Source organism: Syngnathoides biaculeatus, chromosome 2 (genome assembly GCF_019802595.1).
Source record: "Syngnathoides biaculeatus isolate LvHL_M chromosome 2, ASM1980259v1, whole genome shotgun sequence".
NCBI lineage: Eukaryota > Metazoa > Chordata > Actinopteri > Syngnathiformes > Syngnathidae > Syngnathoides > Syngnathoides biaculeatus.
In genome coordinates, this window is record NC_084641.1 from 40302486 (window position 1) to 40326618 (window position 24133).

The following is a 24133-nucleotide window of genomic DNA, read 5'->3' on the forward strand; positions in this document are numbered from 1 at the left end:
AGCAAGCGTCCATGTCCCGCTGCGCGGTGTGAAGCTGGAGCACACAGCCTGCAAGCCGCCACCCCTCCGCTGGGCCACACCGGAGCAGCCAGCAGTCTGGACCGATGTCCTGGCTGAAATGTCCCGACACATCTACATACGAAACAAGATTGGTGAGGGCATCCAAGCGCCCATATTCCAGGTATCTTTTCTAAATTGCTTCTCATGGACTGAAATCATCCATCTATCCAGCCATTTTCTTAGCCGCTTATCCTCACAAAGGTCGCGGGAGTGCTGGAGCCTATCCCAGCTGCCAACTGGCAGGAGGCAGAGTACACCCTGGACAGATTGCCAGCCAATTGCAGGGCACATAGAGACAAACAGCCACACTGACAATCACACCGAGAGGCAATTTAGAGTGTCCAATTAATGTTTCGTGTTTATGGGATGTGGGAGGAAACCGGAGTGCCCGGAGAAAACCCACGCAGGCACAGGAAGAACAGGCAAACTTCATACAGGCGGGTCTGGGATTGAACCCGGGACCTCAGATCTCTGAGGCCAACACTTTACAGCTGATCCACTGTGCCGCCCAGAAATTATATTGTTTCTTTTTTGTTTATGACAGTTTAAACATAATATTGTTTGATGAAAAGTTGTTGCAGAAGATGACAGCTTTTCCATGGGAACCTTTTTACTACAATGTTTAGATGATTTACTGATCTTTTTAAGATTTTTGCCTTTCAGTTTGCCCATCACCCTTTATCCAAACGATAGCAATTGTATAGTTCTAATGTGTGAAAACAATGCTGTACTGCTGTACAAAAGCTCTTAAATAGAACTCCATCTTATTTTACCAAGTTATTTTGAGACCTTTTGTTGGCATACATATGGCAACAGAGCGAGATGGTGACCCAGATGAATGGCCTTGTTTTAGGCATTGAGAGAGGTGGGGCTTGACTTCTCTGATATTGTCATTCACTCTGGAGACATGCACAGAAATGGGACAAATCACTGGGAGATAATTAATTATCCTCTCTGGAGTGTAAGTACGTTATCATTTATTCGAGTGTGACAAAGAGAGGACGTACTGAGGACAGCTCGAAGGAGTAATATCGCCATCCATTTTCTGAGCCGCTTATCCTCACAAGCGTCATGGGAGTGCTGGAGCCTATGCCAACTATCGGGCAGGAGGTAGGGTACAGCCTGAACCTGAAAACCTGTTGAATCTTGCACAAATTTTCTTTTGCGTTGTCTTATGTGACTGTGGGTTTTTTTTCTGCCTCTTTCCTGCGTTTACAATATATGGCCTTGAGCAGCACATTTCCCTTATTGGCCACTATAGAACCTGGTCTGGTCACCCACCAATCGCGTGGTCCCTACAGACAGAGAAGCATTCACAGGAACAATTTTGAGTCTCCAATAAGACTAACATGCATGTTTTTGGAATGTGTACACCAGTGATTCCCAAACAGTGTGCCGGGGTACATTAGTGTGCCGTGGGGAGTTATCCAATTTTATGTAATTGCTAAGAAAAAAACATTTGTTCCAGGAAAAAAATGTATCTTTATTCATCTATTTATGCCAGTGAGGCACAATGACAGACAGAACAAAAAAAATCTTCTCCTCGATGGCAGGAGGTACACACAGTAATTAATCGATCCATTTTTGGTGACATTTACTTTTGTTGGTGTGCCGCGGGATTTTTCAATTGTAAAATATGCCTTGGCTCTAGAAATGTTGGAAATCACTGGTGTACACAATGAAGTACCAGGAGATATCCTATGCAAGGGAAGAGAGAATATGGAAGACAACTATGATACTCTACACAGGAAGGCCCAAGCTCAGATTCTAACCTAAAAACTCTAGAATGTCTGCCAAATATGCCAGTGAACCCTGTCATAATGCGGTGGTTAGGGTCCCGAAAATACCCGTTTTTATCTTTTGTGTTTTTTGTTCATTATATATATATTTTTTCATTTACAGGATATTTATTTTCTTTGCAGTGCATGTGTTTTTCTTTACAGGTTTGTCATTTTGTTTAGTCTTATCTTTTTTTTTTCATTTACATTTGTTTTTAATTTCGTTTATGTTTTAAGGATCTTAAATCCCTAACCACACATATTATAAACTTTCTCAGAAAACAATTAACATTTTCTCATATTCCTCTAGTTTAAACACTCTCAAACTTCAAACATTTGTAGATTTAAAAAAAAAGTTCACAACTGTGTTCTAGAATTAAACCTAATATTAAACATTTTTGATGCCAAAGCATTTATGTGAGAAATAAATATATATTTATAATAAATATAAACGTCCCTCGATCCAGTTTCTCCTTTATCATGCACTGAGTAGAAATATTTTCCTATTCATCCATTCCTCCATCCATCAATTTTCTGAACCGCTTATCCTCACGACGGTTCCGGGAGTGCTGAAGCCTTTCCTACTCCTTGGGCAGGAGGCGGGGAACACCCTGAACTGTTTCCCAGCCAGTCGCAGGGCACATGGAGACAGACAGCAGTCACACTAAGAATCACCCCAAGGGGCAATTTAGAGTGTCTTATTAATGCATGTTTTTGGGAAGTGCGAGGAAACCGGAGTGCCTGGAGAAAACCCACGCAGGCATGGGGAGAACATATAAATGCCATACAAACGGCGGGGCTGGGATTTGAACCCCGGTCATCCAAGTAGAGCTCAGCTTTATGCCTCCCACTTCACAAAGCCCACCCCGTGCCAGGTAAAATCTGCCAGTGAGTCAACTTATTCTATATCACCCATGATTCCCATTTCACGTTCCCGAGTCTCTGTGCACTCTGCCCCTCTTGCATCGACTCCTACCAACCCCCGGTAGCAGCAGGCTGAGGAGGCACCAGCAGACCCCGCTCATGTCTCGGCGGTGCCTGACCCTGAGTTGTCTCTTGCTCATGTCTCGGCAGTGTCTGACCAGCAGCCCCCTGTCACCCATGTCTCTGGGGTGCTTGATGAGCAGCCGCCTCTTGTCCATGTCAGTTTTGAGTTATAAATGACTTAAACACGGAACACACACAAAAATACAACCAAGAGTAGACATTTATAGTATATTTAACATCTACAAAGGGGTTTAACTTAAGAAAGTAAACAACACTAATAATGATAAAATGGGCATACAAAAATAGAAATAGAACATTGTGTGTTGGACTAAAGGTGAAAACGTGAGCGTTTGCTGCATCTAGTGCAGCTGGGAGAGAGCAGACAAAATTGAGATTTAGTAATTTTCAACAAATTATTAAGCACTAACATTGTAGTCTGGAAAAACCTTGTTTTATAATGCTGTAATATTTAAAAATACACTAAATTTCCCAGAGAAAATCCTTGCTGCATGGGGAGAACATGCAAAGTCCACAGAGGGGGTGCCAGGATTTGAACCGAGGTCCTCAGAACAGTGATGCCAACGCTCAACCAGTTGTACACCATGCCGTGACAGTGATATTGAAATATTAATATTATTGTTATGATTAGCTATTCAACAAATTGATGCATTATACTTACATGGTAATAGCATTTTAATGGTGTAAAAATAGATAGATGGACAATGTGAATCAGTGCATTTAAAATAATGAAGTTTTGTGGTTTTCTTTTATGCTGTCTTTGCTTGGTCTAGGGGAACCGGGGGACATACTCAAGGAGAAGCCGCCTGAAGAGGTCTGACGGAAGCACAACATCGACGAGCTTCATTCTTAGACAGGTGCTGAGCAGTGAGATGCACACACACTCATGAAATTGTGATTGTACGCCATAACATTTTGTCCCGTGCACTCTTGGGTTCTTGTGCATGGCATCTGCATGTTGGTCACACACTTCCTATTGACTGCCAGGAGGTTGATGTACATTTGTGGTTCTCAAACTTTATACGTTACATACCACTTAAAAAGAACAGTCTTCCCTCTGAGTACAACCATAATTCCTAATAATCATAAACAGTGGTGTAATTAGCCTCGTGGTTCATCAAAAATAATAGTTTTCTTCCTAAAAAGTATATTTGATATTACTGTAAACTACTGTAACATTGCACAGTTTGAGCATTAGCGGTCCGTTGAAATATCCATGCAGCCCTCCATCCATTTTCTGTCCCACTTTTCCTCACTTGGGTGTTGAGCTACACCACACTATGAGAATCACTGCATTACACCAATTAAGGAGAGGATTTCCAGCAGCTTCATTTCACATCTTCAAACAACAAAAGATTAACAAAGCGACAGGCCCAGCCAGAGTGTGCCATCCTACCTGAAACTCTGCGTGGACCAGGTTCCTCAAGTCTTCACACAGATCTACAATAGATCTCTGGAACTATGCAAAGAATCATCCAGTTTCAAATGCTACAACATTGTCCCAGTCCCCAAGAAACCTGCAATCTCGGGTCTAAATGACTGCAGATCTGTCCCCTTACCTTCTGTGGTAATGAAGTCCTTAGAATGTGTTGTGCTGGACCACTTCATGAGTGTCACAGGTCCCCTACTGGACTCCCTTTCAGTTTGCCTACTGACCAAAGAGATCTGCAGATGATGCAGTCGTCATGAGACTGCATTTCATCCTAGAACACCTCAACGGCGAGGGGACCTCTGCGAGGATCCTTTTCGTGGACTTCAGCTCTGCATTGAACACCATCATCCCTGAACTGCTCTGCTCCAAGATCCTCCAGCTCAGCGTCTCACCTGCCATCTGCCAGTGGATTTATAGCTTGCTGACGGGCAGTACAGAGTAGATGTGGCTGGAAGAGATCACCTCATCTACACGCAACACCTGCATTGTGCATTGGAGCACCCCAAAGTTCTGTCCTCTCTCCGCTACTCTTTTATCTCTACATGAACAACTGCACCTCAACGTACCCGGTGTCAAACTCCTGAAATTTGCAGAGGAGACCACAGTTATCGGTTTCATCAAAGACAGTGACGAGTCGGCATATCGACAAGAAGTGGACTGGCTGGAGCTGTAGCATGGCCGACAACATGGAGCTCAAGACACTCCAGACTGTAGATATGATTGTGGAATCCTGGAGCCATCCTTCACCACAGCTGCCCCTCATTCTGTCCAAATGCCTTGCCACCTATTTCAAGGGCATGTCCTCTTGAGCATAAGGGAACATGACCTCTTCAAGTATTTTGACATATGCAAACCAATCCATGATCCCTTGCATGTGATAAATAGGCCCAACACATGCCCATATTATGATGCTTCCACCACCATGCTTCACTGTCTTCACTGTGTACTGTGACTTGAATTCAGAGTTTGGGGGTCGTCTCACAAACTGTCCGCGGCCCCTGGACCCAAAAGGAACAATTTTACTTTCATCAGTCTATAAAATGTTCCTCCATTTCTCTTTAGGCCAGTTGATGTGTTCTTTGGCAAATTGTAGCCTCTTCTGCACATGCCTTTTTGTCAACAGAGGGACTTTGCGGGGGATTCTTGAAAATAGATTCACTTCACACATGTCTTCTCACTGCCACAGTACTTACAGGTAACTCCAGACTTCAATCTCCCCATCCACTCCATCCAGCTATTCCAGGGGGATCCCGAGGCATTCCTATGCCAGCCGAGAAACCTAGTATCATGTTTTGGGTCATTCCCTGGGTCTCCTTCCAGTGAGATGTGCCTGGAATACCTCACCAGGGTGGGATCTGGCAAGCATAGGAAACCAATGCCCAAGCCACCTCATCTGGCTCCTCTCAATGCAGAGAATGAGCGGCTCTAATCTGAGTTATTGCTGGATGACTGAGCTTCTCACCCTAACCTGGACAGCCTGTAGAGGAAATTAATTTTGGCCGCTTATATCCGGGATCTTGTTCTTTTGGTCGTTACCCACAGCTCATGGCCAGAGGTGAGGGTAGGAGAGTAGATGGACTGGTAAATTGAGACCTTTATCTTTCAATTTAGGTCCTTCTTTACCATCCATCCATTCATCCATCCATCCATCCTTAACCACCTACTGTATCCTCACAACGGTCGTGGGAGTGCTGGAGCCTATCCCAGCTGTCAATGAGCAGGAGGCAGGGTACACCCTAAACTGGTTGCCAGCCTATCGCAGGGCACATGGAGACAAACAACAGTCACATTCACAGTCACAACTAGGGGCAGTCTAGGTGTCCAATATATGTTGCATGTTTTTAGGATGTGGGAGGAAACCGGACTACCCGGAGAAAACCCATGCAGGCTCGGTGAGAACATGCAAACTCCACACAGGCAGGGCTGGGATTTGAACACCGGTCCTCAGAACTGGGAGGCCAATGCTCTAGAGCTGTGTCACCATGCTGCCCTCCTTCTTGACCACAACAGAGCATTACAAAGTCTGATCACTGTAGACGTCGCACTGATATGCCCGTCGATCTTGTGTTCCACTCTTCCATCACTTGTGAACAAAAAATACTTCAACTCCTCTACTTGGGACAGGATCTCATCCCTGACCTGGAGAGGGCACGCCACCGTTTTCCGAGTGAAGACCATGGTCTCAGATTTGGAGGTGCTGATTCTCATCCTAGCCACTCCAGTGAGAGTTGTAGATCCTGGTTTTGGTGAAGCCAACAGAATCTGAATTCAACTGAATTTACCATCTGTAAAAAGCAAGGATGCAATACTAAGGCCACCAAACCGGACCTTCTCTATGCCTCAGCTATGTCTAGAAATGTTGTTCATAAAACTTCTGAACATAATCACTGGCAAAGGGCAGCCTTGGTGGAGTCCAATCCTCACTGAAACGAGTCTGACTTACTGCCAGCTATCTGGACCAAACTCTGACACCGGTTTGTTCAGAGACCGTACACCCCATGTCAGGGGGTTCGTTACCCCACAGGACTCCCAAAGCACCCCCTATGGGACTCCCTGAGGAACACGATCAAACGCTTTCACCAAATCCACAAAACACACAGGTACACTGGTTGGGCCAACACCCATGCACCCTCGAGGATTCTGGAGTGGGTGTAGAGCTGGTCCACTTTTCTACGGCCAGAATTAAAACCGCATTGCTCTTCCTGAATTTGTGATTCAACTTCCTGACAGAATATTCTCCCCAGCACCCCTGAATAGACCTCATTGGGGTGGCTGAGGAGCGTTATCCCCCTGTAGTTGGAACATATCCTCCTGTCCCCTTTTTTTAAAAAGGGGTTGTTGTCCCTCTTCTTAAAACGGGGGTCCAGCAGCCCAGTCTGCCAATCCAGAGGTACTGTCCCTGCAATGTTGCAGAGGCATTTCAACTTGGACAGCCCCACAACATCCAGACCCTTTAGGAACTCCAGGCTAATCTCATCCACCCCTGGGGCCTTGCCAGCGAGAAGCTTCTAAACCCCCTCTATGACCTCAACTCTGGAGATTGAAAAGCCTGTTTCAAATAACCCCAAGTCTGCTTCCTCACGGGAATACATGTCAGTGGAATTGTGGAGGTCGTCGAAGTATTCTCCCCACCGATTGACAACGTCCTGAGTCGAGTTCAGCAGCGCCCCATCCTCACTGTGCACAGTGTTGATGGTGCACTGCTTCCCCCTCCTGAGATGTCGGATGGCGGTCTAGAATTTCCTCGAAGTCGTTTGGAGGTCTTTCTCCATGGCCTTACCGAACTCCTCCCATCCACGGGTTTTTGCTTTCAGGGAGTCTGAAATCTTTCCATTGTTTTGGCAAAATCTTTTTCTGACACCATAAGTAAGGAAGCAATCGTATCTTTGTGGGTTTTTATTACTAAAAGAAACAAAAGTTTTTGCAAAGAGAGGAAAGTCCAAAAGGTTGTCACCCCTTCCTGAAGTTCAGTCTAGACGTCCCTTCTTTATATTAAAGTGAGAGGGACAAAGAAAGACAAAATCTAAACAATGATCTATATCCAGCTGCACCAAGTTTTACACTCGTGGAGCCAGTAGAACAACATAACAATAAAGCATTTATGGACACGTTTTTACAAACAGCATGATCAGGAGAGCTAGAAGCCACAACAGAACAAATGCTGGGAAAGTTGAAGGTAGACTAATAGAACTAATATTAGATATATATGAAATACCTAAAATATCCAACACACCATATCTACTGTAACAACTCACAGGTTCCCACTAATGTTTAGACACTATAAAAGTACACCACCACACCACTCATCAGTAGCTCAGCGTTTCTCATTTCCCACATCCTGTCCATCTTGTCCTATTTACTTTGTAGTTAGCTCTTGCACCAGGTGTCTGCCCTGTCCACAAAAAAAGAACACAATTTGATCTTGTAACACTCCTTCTTTTTCTTTCGGATTGTCCCGTTAGGGGTTGCCACAGCGTGTCATCATTTTCCATCTAAGTCTGCTCTCTCTCTCACCTTGTCTCCAAAACATCCAACTTTGGCTGTCCCTCTAATAAGGTCATTTGTAATCCTATCCAACCTGTTCACACCAAGCGAGAAACTCAGCATCTTCATACTCACCATTGCTTTGTATTGTTAACCCCAAGTATTTGAAGTCGTCCACCCTCGCTATCTCTTCTCCCTGGAGCTTCACTCTTCCCCTCCCCCCTCCGCCCCTCTCATTCACACACATATATTCTGTTTTACTTCGGCTAATCTTCATTCCTCTCCTTTCCAGTGTGTACCTCCATCTTTCCATTTGTTCCTTCACCTGTTCCCTGCTTTCACTGCAGATCACAATATCATCCACAAACATTATGGTACAAGGGGATTCCAGTCTAACCTCATCTGTCAGCCTATCCATTAGCACTGCAAACAGGAAGGGGCTCAGAGCTGATCCCTGATGCAGTCCCACCTCCACCTTAAATTCTTCTGACACACCTACGGCACATCTCACCGCTGTTCTGCTGCCGTCATACATGTCCTGACCTAGTCTAACATAGTTCCCTGGTATTCTGTCATAGACTTTCTCTCGATCCGCAACCACACCAGACTTGCACATCCAGTTCCACAGTTTCTCTTTTGGTACTCTGTCATAGGCTTTCTCTAGGTCTACAAATATACAATGTAGCTCCTTCTGTCCTTCTCTGTACTTTTCCACAACCATTCTCAAGGCAAATAATTCATCTGTGGTACTCTTTCTAGACATGAAACCATACTGTTGCTTCAGATACTTACTTCCATCCTGAGTCTAGGTTCCACTATTCTTTCCCATAACTCCATTGTGTGACTCATCATCTTTATTCCTCTGTATTTTCCACAGTTCTGAACATCACCTTTGTTCTTAAAAATGGGGACTAGCAAACTTTTCTTCCATTCTTCTGGCATCTTCTCTCCTGCTAGTATTCTATTAAATAAGTTGGTCAAAAACTCCACAGCCGCATCACCAAATTGCTTCAATACCTCCACTGGTATATCATCGGGTCCAACTGTCTTTCCATTTTTCATTCTGTTCAGTGCCTTTTTAACTCCCATTTTCTTCATTCATTAACTTCTCAAAGTACTCTTTCCATCTACTTAGCTCACTACTGGCACCTGTCAACATATTTCCATCACTATCCTTAATCACCTTTACTTGCTGCACATCCTTCCTATCTCTATCCCCCTGTCTGGCCAACGTGTAGAGCTCTTTTTCTCCTTCTTTCGTATCCAACCTGGAGTACATGTCGTCATATGCCACTTGTTTAGTCTTTGCCACCTCTACCTTTTCCCTTCGACGCATCTCAAGGTTTTCCTTACGCCTCTCCTCAGTCCTCTGCGTGTCCCACTTCTTCGCTAATCTCTTTCCTTGGATGACTTCCTTACACTACTGGTAGTATTACACTTATGTTACACGACTTATCTAACTATTGTTTTGCTGTGGTTCACACCCCAATTCTTCTTCTCTGTACTATCCCTTGGTCTATCCCCTAAAACTCTTTTCTGTCAGGTTGCATTTTCAATCAACATCAGAATGGTTAAATTGAAAGGGCAGGGGAAGCATTACAAACTTCACTGTTTCTGTCCTCAGTTCCTGAACGGTTATTGAGTGTTCTTAAAATAAAAGGTGATGTGTTAGTGTGTTAGTGATATGTCCCTTGTCCATCTTTTTTGGAACGTGTTGCAGGTATCCAATTCAAAATGAGTGAATATTTGCGAAAGAAAAAAAAACATGCCAAACAAACATCAGGTGATCGGTGTGACCATTAGATATCCTATTTCTGTCACGACCCATCGGAACAGAGGTAGGACCCAAATGCAGGAGGACACAGAAGATGCAAGGTAGTTCTGGGAAAAACGTTTATTATTAAATGGTCGGGGATCGGGCAGGCAGTCAGGTGCAGCAGCGGTAGTTGAGACGTCGGGCGTAGAGAGCAGGTCAGCGGGCAGGCAGGAGTCGGTACACGGAAGGCAGAAGTGTCAAAGGAGTTAGGCTTACGGGGTCAGTCAGAGAACAGGCGGAGGTCGGTACACACGGGTTGACGATCAGGGATACGGGAGTACTCGAACGGGGCATGAAGCTCAACGATCTGGCCGAGAACCAGTCGTCATCGGGGTCCTATATATACAGGGGATAATCAGCCCGCATAAGGCACAGGTGTGTGCCTTCCAATTAGCGCGGCCGCGCGGGCACCCGCACAGCCCGGGCTGGAGCGGCAGGATCATGACAGTTTCTGTCTCCCCAAATAAATATAGGTTGAAAAAGATTTGCAAATCATTGTATTCTGTTTATATTTATTCATATTTAAATACTGTATTATAGTTTTACACATCTCAACTTCATTGGAATTGGGGTTTGTATAATACATAATAATAATAATTATAATGATAATAATTATTAAATTAGTACCAATAAAGAAATTATTTATTATTTGTATTATTGGCAGTAGTAGCTTATTTTTATTAGTTGGTTGATTTTAAGAAAATATCTGCTCTCCTCTGAGAAAGCACTCAAAAAGAGAAATGGTTGGAAGCTGCTTCACCCCCCTCCAACGCTGATTCCTCCTTCCTCTAAGGTGACTGGCCCGCAAGCCGGCCAATCATATTGATGCACACTTGCTCAGTCATCAGACTTGGATATTCAGGCAGGATCTGCTGCTACTACTCGCTGTTTGCCTGTGATGAAATGAAATGCCAGGATTGGGCTACCTCCAGAGAGAGTCTCTCCATCTTATAATGTGAAGCAGCTCTGTGGGACCAGGGAGACGCTGCATCCGTCAAGGCTCCAGAGGACCATACGCCATCCAACGGGAGGAGACAGATCTCTTTTTTGAAAGAGCTTTCTGTGCTGTGAAAAGAAGAGATTGTCGTCATCCCATCCATCCTTCTCCCCCTTCTCTGGTGCCCCCTCCTTCTTCATTTGCCTCTACACTTGCTCTTCCCCCTCATTCCGTGTCAAAGCTGTGCATTGGAATAACAAACCTCCATGTATGACAATTTGTATCTGCATGGATTTGAAGACTCTGAGGCGGTGAGTCTTTGGATGTTTGGTGCGGTCTTTGTGCATACACGCAGCATGCTCGAAAGGCCTTTGAGCCAATAGAGTTTGATGGTGGGCTCTGCTTTGGCTGGAAGGGGGGTTGGGTGGATGCGTGTGTGTGTGTGGTGTGTGTGTGTGTGTGGTGTGTGTGTGTGTGAGTCAGGGTGGGGGTGCACATTTGGCAGATGGCTTCTGATGTCTGTCTTCCATCAATTTTATCTATTTCCACACCATATGTGTGCATGATGTGCGGCTGCTGCTGCAGTGTGAAGCCATTCAGCATTCATCACGCTAACGCTCACAGATATTCAGCTCATCCTCGGACCAGGAAGAAGACTGAACGATGATCATTTTGACATGGCTCTTCTCACAATAGACGAGACCAAGCATTTTCCTCTCTACTAGGGCAGCCCGTTGTGTAGGTTCTACTCGGGCTGGGACAATCACACATCGTGATGTCATTAAGTGGATTGAGATGTTGATGAGTCACATACTGAAGATACTTGGACAAGGGCTTGGATGCTGCAAAGCATCCAGACAGATGAAAAGATGCTTTGCTTAGTGATTCGGCATGGAAGTTAAAAATGGTGTGAGCACACATGCTGTTATTTCGTTACTTGTGATGGAAAAAAAATATGAGCGGCATTGGACCTCACACTCATTTCCTCGGAAACTCAACACCAATCCACTTCAGATGCCACATTATTGTCTATATTTCATAAATTTGTAAATGAGCTGAAGTAACCGTTTTGTCTCTTTGAGCCAGTTAAGAAAAAGCCATTACACAGATGACTTCCTCCGCTAAGCAGAGCATGCTCTGCCCAACTGATCTTGCTGTACGGAATCAGCAAAATGTTCCTTTTATTTAATAATTCCAAAAGCGATCAAATCAAGCAGCGGATACTATTTTGTCAGTGGCATTTGTGTTCTATTTAATTGTGGTCCACATTCCACCCTGTTGTCTAAATGATGCCACAATCACAATGTTTGTGGCTGATCTCATGGGAGAGTAGTTTGTACATACTGTATCGTAGATAGGTTGCAAGTAAATATTGATTTGATATCAACCTTGAAACATCTGAATGTGCTGCCTTTTCCACCATTCCTAAATGCATTATTGAACATTCCAAAAATCCTGAAATTGCTGATCCTATATTGCTGCTAGCTGAAGGAAGCCTCTGCTTCTGTATGACATGTTTGCAGGGCTCAGCGGATTCATATACTAGTAGACCATCAGACTCAGATGTCTCTCTGGAGGAGGAGCGTGATGTGCAGGCCCAGGTCCAGAGCCAGAGCCCAAGCCAGAGCCAAGGACCGGGACAGAGCCGACAGGAGCGGGAGCAGCAAGCCACCATCCAGCTAGAGAGAGCCAAGGTAGCCAAATACATCATACATATGATTGGTGTCAAGATTTCAGGTACTTTTCTAGTCACAAAACACAGTGTGACTGTGCCTTCAGACCAAACCTGTAGCGTTTGCTGTGAGGACCAATGTCAGCTACTGTGGCGCTCTGGATGAGGATGTTCCAGTTCCCGCCACAGCCATCTCCTTCGACGCCAAGGACTTCCTCCACATAAAAGAGGTTCTTTTGAACTTTTTTGGTTACTCTATTTCTCACGAATGATGAACAATTTGGTGCTGTTGTGTCCTATCTTCTGTCGCTAGAAGTTCAACAACGACTGGTGGATTGGACGTTTGGTGAAAGAGGGCTGCGAGATTGGCTTCATCCCGAGCCCCCTGAAGCTGGAGAACATCAGGCTCCAGCAGGAGCAGAAAAGAGGGCGAGTCCAAGGGTAAGTAGCAAAAGACCATGCTCTATATTGTTGTTTACAATTTGTGGGAATTTAGCTTCCTCTAGTTAGGAGCCTATGGACAAATCTTTGAAATGCCTAATTGAGATAATATTCTAACTATGTGAAAGTGTCACATGCAAAAATGTAGAATGGGACTTTAAAAAAACACCACACTCTGCATACATGTGATATTTGAATAAAGACTTTTTCTTTAAGTACTGTGAGTTCATTGGCAGCAGTAACGGTGTCGTAAATATATGCATGCTTTTGTAGAGAAGTACAAAAACTACTATCATGTTGCAGTCCACCTGGGTTAATTTTATGGATACCCATACTTATACGAATGCATACTGTTGTCTGATTTAAACACGAAGCATTAACAGTTGGTTACATTGAAATGATAACAGTTGTTTTTCCAGAATCTGCATTTAAAACCATGTTTCGTTTGCATTTCCAATGTTTTTACTGAATTTAAGTATTAAAGTCCCTGTAAAGTGAAAATAAAAATCCCTTGACAAGCACACATACTTGACACACCATAGAATAGTGTTAACAAAACTGTCACATTTGAATAATTAAAAAAAATCTAGAAATACAGGTACAATATTGTAAAAACAAGAAACTTCCTCCCAGCTGTCATCAGGGCATGTCCACCGACTGAAAATACAACCTAAAAAATCCAAACAGCTGAAATGTGAGCACTATATTGGTCTGAGTCTTTGGATATTGTTTTAACTTTGAAAATGTTTGGTGTATTTAGAAAAAAAAAATCACTGAAATCACTACACCAGAGCATAGAGGGTCTTTATAGCTAAGTAAATGCTAAAAACCTCTTGAACTCTCGACTGGGTACAAACCTGTTTAACTCATGCCTACATAGACCATCCAATCTACTCAAGCAATGGCTTTCAACGGCCCTAATAATAGGTCCCATTAACTTTGTATGCGATTTCTTGTGTGCTTAATGTGTCTTGAAGGTTATGTCACCCAGCTTTTGTACAGTAACTCGTGCACTTTTTCATGCCTCATAGTCGGCCTTAACACTAACTCTGTGGAGTTTGGTGACTGACATCAAAGCATCTCAGACACGCGGACACTTTCAATTTCACTATAGTCGGAATTCCTGGACTGATCTCTTGTCGTTTCATCACATTTTCTGCATTAATGCCATGCTGTGTTTCTGTCTCTCTTCATCCCCCTCTTATGTTTTCCAGTAAGTCTGGAAGGAACTCTTCTTCCAGTGTAGAGGATGAGGTTTCTGCCTCTGTCCGACCCCTGATATCCTCGGCAGGTGAGCGCATCAGGCAGGGGGAGAGGGCCCTAAGTAGCCAGCCACCTACTTAGAGATGAGTCTCCAGAACCACAGCAGTCTAGAATAAGAGCATAAAACCTTACCGTGTCTCTGCTTAGAGCCTACGGTTGTTGGTACATTTTTCCATGATCCTCCTCTTCCTCCAGTTGAGGACTGCAGGCGTTCTGAGAGTGGGGCTTACCACAGTGTGAATCCAACGACAAGACTATGAATCCCCCTGAACAGCACTCGGGATTTTGTGACTATAATAGGAGCATAGAAACACATTTTCTCATTTTCTATCCTAGTTGATAGTTGCTAGGTTTTCTTTGCTCATGGCATTCAAGGTTTCTGACTGTGACTCCTCCCCCAACCAGCCACTGATGACAGTCTTTTCTCCCCTTCCACAGGAAAGCAGAAACAAAAAGTGGTAAGTTGGTGAGACCCACTCATGAAGCATCCACTGAGTTCTTGTGGCCTCCATTGCTGAATGACAGGAGCTTGTGCCGCTACAGCAAGCGGCCACATATCACTTGGAGCACAATCCTTCAGACTCACTGAAGTATCAAAGTTGTCTTTTTCTACATCTATCAAAATACAAACTGTAATCAACTAGTTAAGTCTGTTTCAAGACAACATTGCCATGTTGCTCCTCATCCTTTCATTCTCTTCTTGCATTCAAGGCTTGTTTTCATCAATCATTACGGTTTGATTGAGTACATTTACATTGTTGTTAAAGTGACCAAAATACAACATTCTGTGGACCAAAAAGGGTGGCAATGGGGACAAACAGTTCATGCATTGATTACAACAAAAACTTCACATCAAAAACAAATGGGAATGGAATGGGAAGAGCACAAAATACCTTTTCTCAAACACATTTGTGTTATTCGTATAAGATGCGAAATAAATACCACACATACTGCTGGATGTGCTCTGTCTTCATTACTTGTTCACATACCTTATATGTGTCCACCTATTTGAATATTTATCTCGGATAGGACACTATTTTGTATTTAGATTACACAGCTAACCCCCTCCCACATAAATGTTTTCCAATGGAAACACAGTACTTTAGGACATGCTGTATTGTTCCAAATTAAACCAAACTGTACTGCTTGGTGGAAACATGGCTTTTGTGAGTTTGCATCATTTCAACAAGTGATTGTAATTGACCCCTCCGTACAGGGCTCTTAACCACGCCTCCTGAAGTGACGTCACGTCACGTGCGCTAACGTCAGACAAACAATTAGCAAAAATGGCAGCGCAACAAGAAAAGAAAAGGGCGAAACTGTCCGATTTACCGGCTGATTTCTCACTCGCATTCTTAGCTAACAGTGAAATATCGTTGAAAAGCAGACAGCAGGGCTTCAAGTATTTCAGCGAAGGGTATTTCAATGGTATTTACATGCATATCGACGGAGAAACCATTGATATTAGCGCGAGATCTTTCCGGAGTCAGAGGAAGACCGAGAAGCCACATAATATAATATATTATAACCCAAAGACGAATTCGTCATTGACAGTTTCCTATTTTCGTGTTACCTATCACACTTGTGTGCAGAATCTGTATGTGTATCTGTATAGCCGTTTGTGAACCGCCGCATGAAGGAAAAGAAGAAGGCGAGGCTTGATTTACGAGTTGTTTCTCTCGTTTTCTTTGCGTAACGTCACACGCTCCCCTCAATAATTATTCTTAAATTAATGCCGAACCTATGTAAGTCCCGACCGAGTACGGCAATCACTACTTTATAGTGTCCTCAAACATCCTTCCTTTAGTCTTGGTGTCTCGGTGCACGTCGAAGGCTTTTAGGACTCGCTAGTCCGGTTTAGCTTAGCTCGGGAGCCGCCAACAGAGACACGTTTGTGCAGTCAGATCATCGCAAAAAATCGCTCAACACAGATCAAATGTGTCAATCATTCACACGTAGCTAAGTTATGCAAGCGAAGAACTGCTAATTCATTTATATGAGACATGTATTGAAAATCAAATATAGGGCATACCTTCGTGCAAACACAGTCCTGTTTACCGTAGCTGGCAACAAAGCGACACGTTTGTGCAGTCAGATCATCGCAAAATATCGCTCAACACAGATCAAGTGTGTCAATCATTCACACGTAGCTCTGTTATGCAAGCGAAGAACTGCTAATTCATTTATAATTTCTACAGAGGGGTCTATTCACGTTCATTCGCTGCCCGTTGGAGGTGTTCAATTCTGTTATTTTGGCTCCATTATCTCCCTCTCCTATTAAGCAGGCTGCTGCTGACTAAATGTTTCGATTGACAGACGGAGCACATCCCCCCATATGACGTTGTACCCTCCATGAGACCAGTGGTGCTGGTGGGACCCTCACTCAAGGGTTATGAGGTGAGCTTTAGAAGCCTTTGTATGTGATGTACTTGCAGTGGGTTTTCGCCGAGTACTCTGGCTTCCTTCTTTCCTGAGCCATCACCCTATAGTGACGTCCCAAGGAGCTACAATAAACTGTCAAGAGTTTACAGCTCAGGGAAAATAGCTCCAAGATGAGACACCAGACAAAGCATGCTCTCGAAACTCCCTATAAAGAATAGAATTATTAGACAATGTGTACCCTCTCCTGGATGGTCAATGTGCTTTAAGTAATAATATGGGTCAAAGCCCAAAGTGATAACTTGGTCCTGCTTCCCATGGGTACCCTCTCCTGGATGGTGAATGTGTTTTAAGTAGTAATATGGGTCATAGCACATAGTGATAACTTAGGTCCTGCTTCCCATGGGTACCTGTAGGAGGGGCCAAGGGAGTCCGATGCATAGTGAGTGAGTCGGATGGCGACAAGGATGGGAACCAAGAATGGAAGCTGCGAGCTGGTTCTAGGGGATGTGGAATGTGCCTCCTCTGGCAGGGAAGAAACTTGAGCTAGTGTGCAAGGTCAAGACGTTCTGAGTTGACAGCCAGTCTCACCTCAACACAAAGCTTGGGCATGGGTAACTATCCTCTTCAGAGAGGTTGCACTCTCCTATTCTGGAGAAAAAACAGTGAGAGGTACTGAGAATGTGTGAGCTTACTTATTGTCCCCTGACTCAGTGCCTGCAGTTTGAGGATCACACTGGTGGATGAGAGGGTAGTCTTACTTGGTCATCAGGTAATTGGACTGATCCTGATTTTTGTTCTTGTTGTTGTTCCCTTTGTTCAAACACCAGCTCAGAGCACCAACCCTTTTTTAGCCCTTGGAGAGGGTCCTGTCGAGTACTCATGCTGGGGAACACTAATTTTCCTGGGGTGACTTAATTCACGTAGGCAATGATAGTAGGCAAAGATAGTTACACTTGAATGGGCATGATGGGAGAAACGGCCAGAGCCAAAGAAATGTTCTCTTATTGGGCTCCTGTGATTATCATGCACGGCGGTTCAAGCACATGATTTGCTCTCACGGGCCACAAAAAAAAAAAAAAAAAATATATATATATATATATATATATATATATATATATATATATATATATATATATATATGGCTGCCAGGATCTGGCCCCCGGGCCTTGAGTTTGACACCTGTGCTCTAGATTAACTGTAAATGTGAATGATTGTTTGTCTATATGTGCCCTGTCATTGACTAGTACTGATCAGACCCGGGTGAACTGTCTCTCAGACAAAAAGATTTTGGATAAACTCCAGCTAATCATAAACCGGACAAGTGCATAGAAAAATGGATGGATGGATGGATGGATGGATTAAAAAAAATGACAACAGCACAAATAAGAGCTTTGTAGCAGATGGCATTACAAATGTAAAACTCATCTGTGCAGGTGACTGATATGATGCAGAAAGCACTCTTTGACTTTCTGAAGCACCGATTTGATGGCAGGTGAGAAAACTGCAATGCTTCCTTTGTTTCTTTCTCTTTTTTTCAATCAATCTGCAGAATATTTGCTTCACTCACAGAATATCAATCACAAGAGTCACAGCAGATATATCTTTAGCCAAGAGGTCCGTCCTCAACAACCCCAGTAAGCGGGCCATTATAGAGCGATCCAACACCCGTTCCAGCTTAGGTAAGAAATTACACTTTAAATACTGCCTATTAGAAAGCTACATGTTGTACGGATAGAGTTCTGTGTTAGTGTCTTCAGCCGCTCCTCACTCATGTCTTGTGTCATCAGCTGAAGTTCAAAGTGAAATTGAGCGTATCTTTGAGTTGGCTCGCTCACTACAATTGGTAGTGCTCGACGCCGACACCATCAACCACCCTGCTCAGCTCCTTAAGACCTCCTTGGCCCCCATCATTGTCCACGTCAAAGTGTCCTCACCAAAGGTAAGTTTGAGCAAGTCCAGTATAATGGAGGTCATGTTCGTCGGCATAATATAAAGCTTGTTAAGAGGTCACAGAAAACTCATTCAGCAAGGACAAACTCAATTCCATAATATTTTGGTAACAGTGACATGTTAGGTGGGTCATTTTCTTGCTTTCTTCAATCTAAATTGAGTGATTTTCACCACAGTACCTTTACATGGAGGTGGGTTACTTGATGTACAACAACAACTACTAAAAATGATACAAATATTCCAAAACAAATCTTCATCTAGATAGAATTAGTGTACAGACCTTCCTCTCATCCCCCCTCGCCTGAAACCACCATCAACTAATCAAAAGGCCTTGCCTCCACCCATGAAGACTATCTGTAAATCTGACTGATAATTACCGGGTCTTTTCCAGAATAACTCGGACCCCTAAGGAGATCAGGGATTTTTCATCCTTGTAATTACAAGGGACAGAAAGTTGGTCAAAAAGATATGGCACCAAAAAAGTAGAACCTTCGACTTAGTGAGGATAAAGTGTGAGTCTATCGAACCATTCTCTCCAGCCATCTCAGCAAGACTAGCTCTTTTTAATATCAGGTCACTGGGTAACAAATCAATGTTGATCAATGATATCATTACAACCTATGGTCTGGACTTTTTGTTATCAAATGAAACATGGTTAACGGAAAGTAGCTATAATACCATTTTAAATGAGGCAACACTAGCAGAATTTAATTTTATGAACAAGTGTCAAACTGGGGAAAAAAAAGGTGGTGGTATTGCTGTTATTTTTAAATCATCATTTCAATGTAAATAAATTATACTGGGTGATTTTAGCTCTTTTGAATATCTGTGTTTTTTTAGTTAAGGGTGACCCAAAGGTTATCATTTTAATAACTTATAGACCTCCAACACACTGTGAAAAATTTAAGGAGGATTTTTCAGAACTGCTGTCAGTTATTTGTACTAAGTACAACTATTTTGTCATGGCAGAGGACTTTAACATTCATGTTGACAATAACATGGAAAAAATATCCAAAGACCTTTCTGCAATACTAGACACATTTGACCTCCCTCAACATATTAAGAGTCCAACTCACACTCAAGGTTACATCTTAGACCTGGTCATCACTAAGGATGTTGAAATTCTATCACTTGACATTAAGAATATGGCTATATCTGATCATTTTTGTGTATTTTTTTGAATTACAGATTCTTCCAAAAGTTCAGACAACCTCTATCTCTATTAGGGAAAGGTACATAAATGAGAGTATTCCCACTAAGTTTATAGACACTTTGACTGTGCTACAGACTTTGAATCCTGAGACAGTTGATGAACTTTTGGACAATTTCACCTCGAAAATCACAAATGCCATGAATGCTGTCGCTCCTGTTAAAACCAAGACCATCCTGAGGCGACCTAGAACACCATGAAGGAGCACAATGATGGTCAAGGGATCTAAATCGGAGTGTAGGAAATAGGAACACAAGTGCAGAAAAACTAAATTCCAATTTGACTATGACCTCCACAGACAGTCTCTTTGTAATTTTAACCAAGAGTTAGAGCTATACAGCAACACTTTTCTGAAATCATTAGTAAGATTGTCAACAATACTCGTGCTCTATTTGGTGTGGTTGACAACCTTACAAGCCCCCCCCCAAAAAAAAATCAGATCCAGAACTCGTAACAGCTGACAAATGCAATGATTGCCTGTTATTTTAGAGAAAAAATAAATCCGTTAGGTTAAACGTCAGCACAAATCAGCAAAAAGATAGAACGATCTCAGATATGAAGCCACCTAAAGAAAACTCTAACTATAAAACTTGTCAGAATTTGATACAGTTGACCAACAAACTGTAGAGAAAACTGTTCAGCAGTTGAAACCATCAACGAGCTGTCTCAACTCAATACCATCTGACTTTTTCAAAACTATTGTGAAGTCAGTGCTACCTGATTTGCAGCAAATAATCAATTGCTCACTTCAATCTGGCAAGGTTCCCCAAGCTCTCAAGTAGCTGCTGTTAAGCCTCTTCTAAAAAACAGAGCACTGGACGACTCCATGTTAGCAAGCAATAGACCCATCTCAAATCGCCTGTTCATAGCCAAGATTCTTGAGAAAGTTATTTTTAATCAACTCAGCAATTTCTTGAATTTAAATGGACTTTTTGACAAATTTCAATCATAGTCCTGAACGTATCACAGTACAGAATCTGCTCTTATGAAAGTGCTAAATGATATAAGGTTCAATACTGACTCAGGAAAGGTGTCAATTTTAGTCTTCTTGGATCTCAGCGCGGCTTTTGATACGTTAAATCATAATATACTGCTAAACAAGTTGGAAACGTGGTTAGGACTGAATGGAACGGTCCTTAAATGGTTTACGTCCTACGTAGAGGAAAGGAGCTACTTTGTGACCATTGGAGGTGCTTGGTCTCAGCGAATGGCAATGACCTATGGGGTCAATCAAGAGTCAGTTCTTGGACCTCTCCTGTTCAACCTGTATATGCTACCCTCGGGTTAAATTATTCAAAACTTTAATTTTGACTACCATAGCTATGCAGATGACAGACAGTTATATTTAGCAGTGTCTCCAGATGACCACAGTTCAATTGAGGTATTGTGCCACTGTCCAAATCAGATAAATTACTGGATGAGCCAAAATTTTCTTCAACTAAATCACAACAAAACTGAGACAATTGTTTTTGGCAATAAAGAAAAGAATATTGCTATTAGTAAACACCTGGACTCTCTATCTTTAAAAACCAAAGACCAAGTCCGAAACCTTGGTGTTCTGATTGATTCCGACCTGACTTTCAACAATCATATCAAATCAATCATAAAAACTGCCTTCGACCATCTGAAAAACATATCGAGAGTGAAATCTTGTATGTGTCAAGCAGACCAGGAAAAGCTCATCCATGATTTTATCTCAAGTAGACTTGACTACTGTAATGGTCTTCTGAATGGACTCCCCAAAAAGATTATTAAACAGCTGCAGCTCATTGAGAATGCTGCAGCTCGCGTTCTGACCTAAACAAAGCGGTCAGAGCATATAACTCCTATCCTAAAGTCCTTGCACTGGCTTCCAGTCAGCTTTAGAATAGATTTTAAAATTCTGCTACTGGTCTATAAATCACTAAATGATTTAGGTCCTGAATACATGAAAGGAATGCTTACGGAATACAAACCCAGTAGAGCTCTGAGATCGGCTGACTCAGGTCAAATAGTGGAGAGCAGAGTCCAAAGCAAACATGGTGAAGCAGCATTTAGCTATTATGCTGCACACAAATGGAATAAGTTGCCAACAGAGGTAAAGTCAGCCCCAAGAGTGAATGTTTGTAAATCCAGTTTGAAAAGACTTATTTTTTTCATGGTTTTTAGAATCTATCCACTTTTTGATCATATTACTTGCACTGTATGCAGTTTTAGTTGTCTTTTTTTTTAAATATTGTGTTTGTCATTTTTATTGTTTTTATCCTGTTTTAAATGTTTTGTCCCTTTGTTTTTAAATGCTTTTAATCATGTAAAGCACATTGAGTTACCTCGTGTATGAAATCTGCTATACAAATAAATTTTCTTTGCTTTGCTTTACATTTTAAGGGCAGTGATGCACTGTTTATGTGGAGCTCACAAAAACTTACACTGACCATATGCATTACATACTCGTGACTGACTGGATGTCTGCCCAGGTCCACCAAAAAGCTGCAACGTGATCATAGGAACACATTTGTCTTTCAGGTTCTGCAGAGGCTCGTCAAGTCCAGAGGGAAGTCCCAGAGCAAACACCTGAATGTCCAGCTTGTGGCTGCAGACAAACTTGCTCAATGTCCTCCAGTAGATGACCGATTTCATATCATACTGGCCTATTTTCATTGAAATGATGAAAAATAATAATTGTCGAGCTTTTGCTGCCAACAGGAAATGTTTGATATCATTCTGGATGAGAACCAGCTAGAGGATGCCTGCGAGCATCTTGCAGAATATCTTGAGGCCTATTGGAAAGCAACACATACCTCCTTGGCGACGCCCCTCAACCCCTTGCTGGGACGCAACCTCGGGACCAGCACCCTCACGGCATACACGACCACCATCTCCGGACTACAGGTATGTGCTGTCCAATTCAGGCTCTTGTTGGTTTGACACATGGGACCCTTTGTATCATGTCTTACTTGTCCCTTATTAAAGCAGAGCCAAAGAATGCAACAGAACAACCACACAAGCGACCATTCTACAGCAAACGAACGTCGTAACCTGATGACATCTGACGAAAACTACCATAATGAACGGGCGCACAAGGGACGCAATCGAATATCATCTGGCTCACAGAACAGCCGAGAGGCGCAGGACCCCTATCAGGACTACCAGGACCCCTATCAGGATGCATACAAGCCACACCGGAACCGCAGCTCCCCGGGCAGCTACAGTCATGACTCCCGGCATCGGCTCTGAACCTATGTGAATCGTCACGGGTCCCCAACTATTCTAAATTCTTTCCATAAATGATCACTACAACAGAGCCAAGATCGTCCCGAGTTTTCCTTATTTTCAGGGAGGTTTTTTGTGTATGAAACCTCCAAAAGATTCATAAAAAATTGAGTTTCATGATGCGCAGCCTACTGCTGGACCTTCTGGATTATATTCTGAAGACGTTGCATTGATTGTGCTTGCTGCCATCAGCAGTTTTCACACGTTACTGATGTGAAGTCACAGCAGTGGAAAGGTTGTCCAGTGGACACCGAGACCCTTGCCGAACAATGTAAAATCCCTCTCACCTTTTATCTTACTGCATGCTAATAGATGAATGTCTGCTTCCTTCTTTAATAGATCTTTTGTGTCTATCCTAAGGTCAGATTTTCTCAAAGACAAGATTGTAGACACGTGGTCTGGGGTTGTCTTGAAAGCGGGTGTATGGGCACTTGTCTACCGAGCTGCCAGTTGAAAAATTGGTGCTTAATATTATTGAACTATTTTGGTCATCGAACGTTACTTCGTGGTTCATCTAAGAGAGGAAAAGTGCTGCAAACAGGTCAGACTGAAATGTAGAAATAAGTGTTCTGCTTCTTTAATCAGTTTGGAAACTGGAATAATACTATTTGGAGAACCTTTAAGGAGCGTCTGCTCGAAAAGTTTCAATTCAAAAGCATTAAATTAGAGGTGGGTTGTTTTTTTTTTTTTGGGGGGGGGGGGAGGGGTGGGGGGGGTTCAGCGTTCTTTTGGTGAATTACTCCCTGTGACTTGTTTCACCAGGGGTTCCTGAGGTCCTTCCCAGACCTGTCCACCTCCATCATTGCATTTAGTTCCTGGTTTTCTAGGTGCATATTTTTGCAACTTGTTTTTTTGTCTTTGTACATTACTAGCTAAGTTGTATTTAGTTTCATTTCCACCCTTGCATTCCATAAATCATGCAAAACATCTTCATTGACACATTTATGGCAA

At 42.9% G+C, this 24133-nt stretch overlaps 1 protein-coding gene across 2 annotated transcripts; it reads left to right on the forward strand.

The window, feature by feature from the left end:
• Nucleotides 1-46: 46 nt before the first annotated feature.
• On the forward strand, nucleotides 47-23850 carry LOC133492612 (voltage-dependent L-type calcium channel subunit beta-4-like). Of its 2 annotated transcripts, none has more exons than XM_061805056.1 (14): nucleotides 47-181; nucleotides 3617-3700; nucleotides 12536-12706; nucleotides 12792-12914; nucleotides 12998-13125; nucleotides 14340-14416; nucleotides 14827-14846; nucleotides 16705-16785; nucleotides 18204-18262; nucleotides 18340-18449; nucleotides 18558-18709; nucleotides 22436-22531; nucleotides 22616-22801; nucleotides 22883-23850. In XM_061805056.1, exons 1-14 carry the CDS (start codon nucleotides 119-121, stop codon nucleotides 23144-23146), a joined length of 1614 nt encoding a protein of 537 aa, XP_061661040.1. In that variant the 5' UTR covers nucleotides 47-118; the 3' UTR covers nucleotides 23147-23850. The 2 variants fall into 2 exon arrangements, with proteins under 2 accessions (XP_061661040.1, XP_061661050.1); XM_061805066.1 differs by having other exon boundaries at nucleotides 22886-23850.
• The last annotated feature ends 283 nt before the right edge of the window (nucleotides 23851-24133 follow it).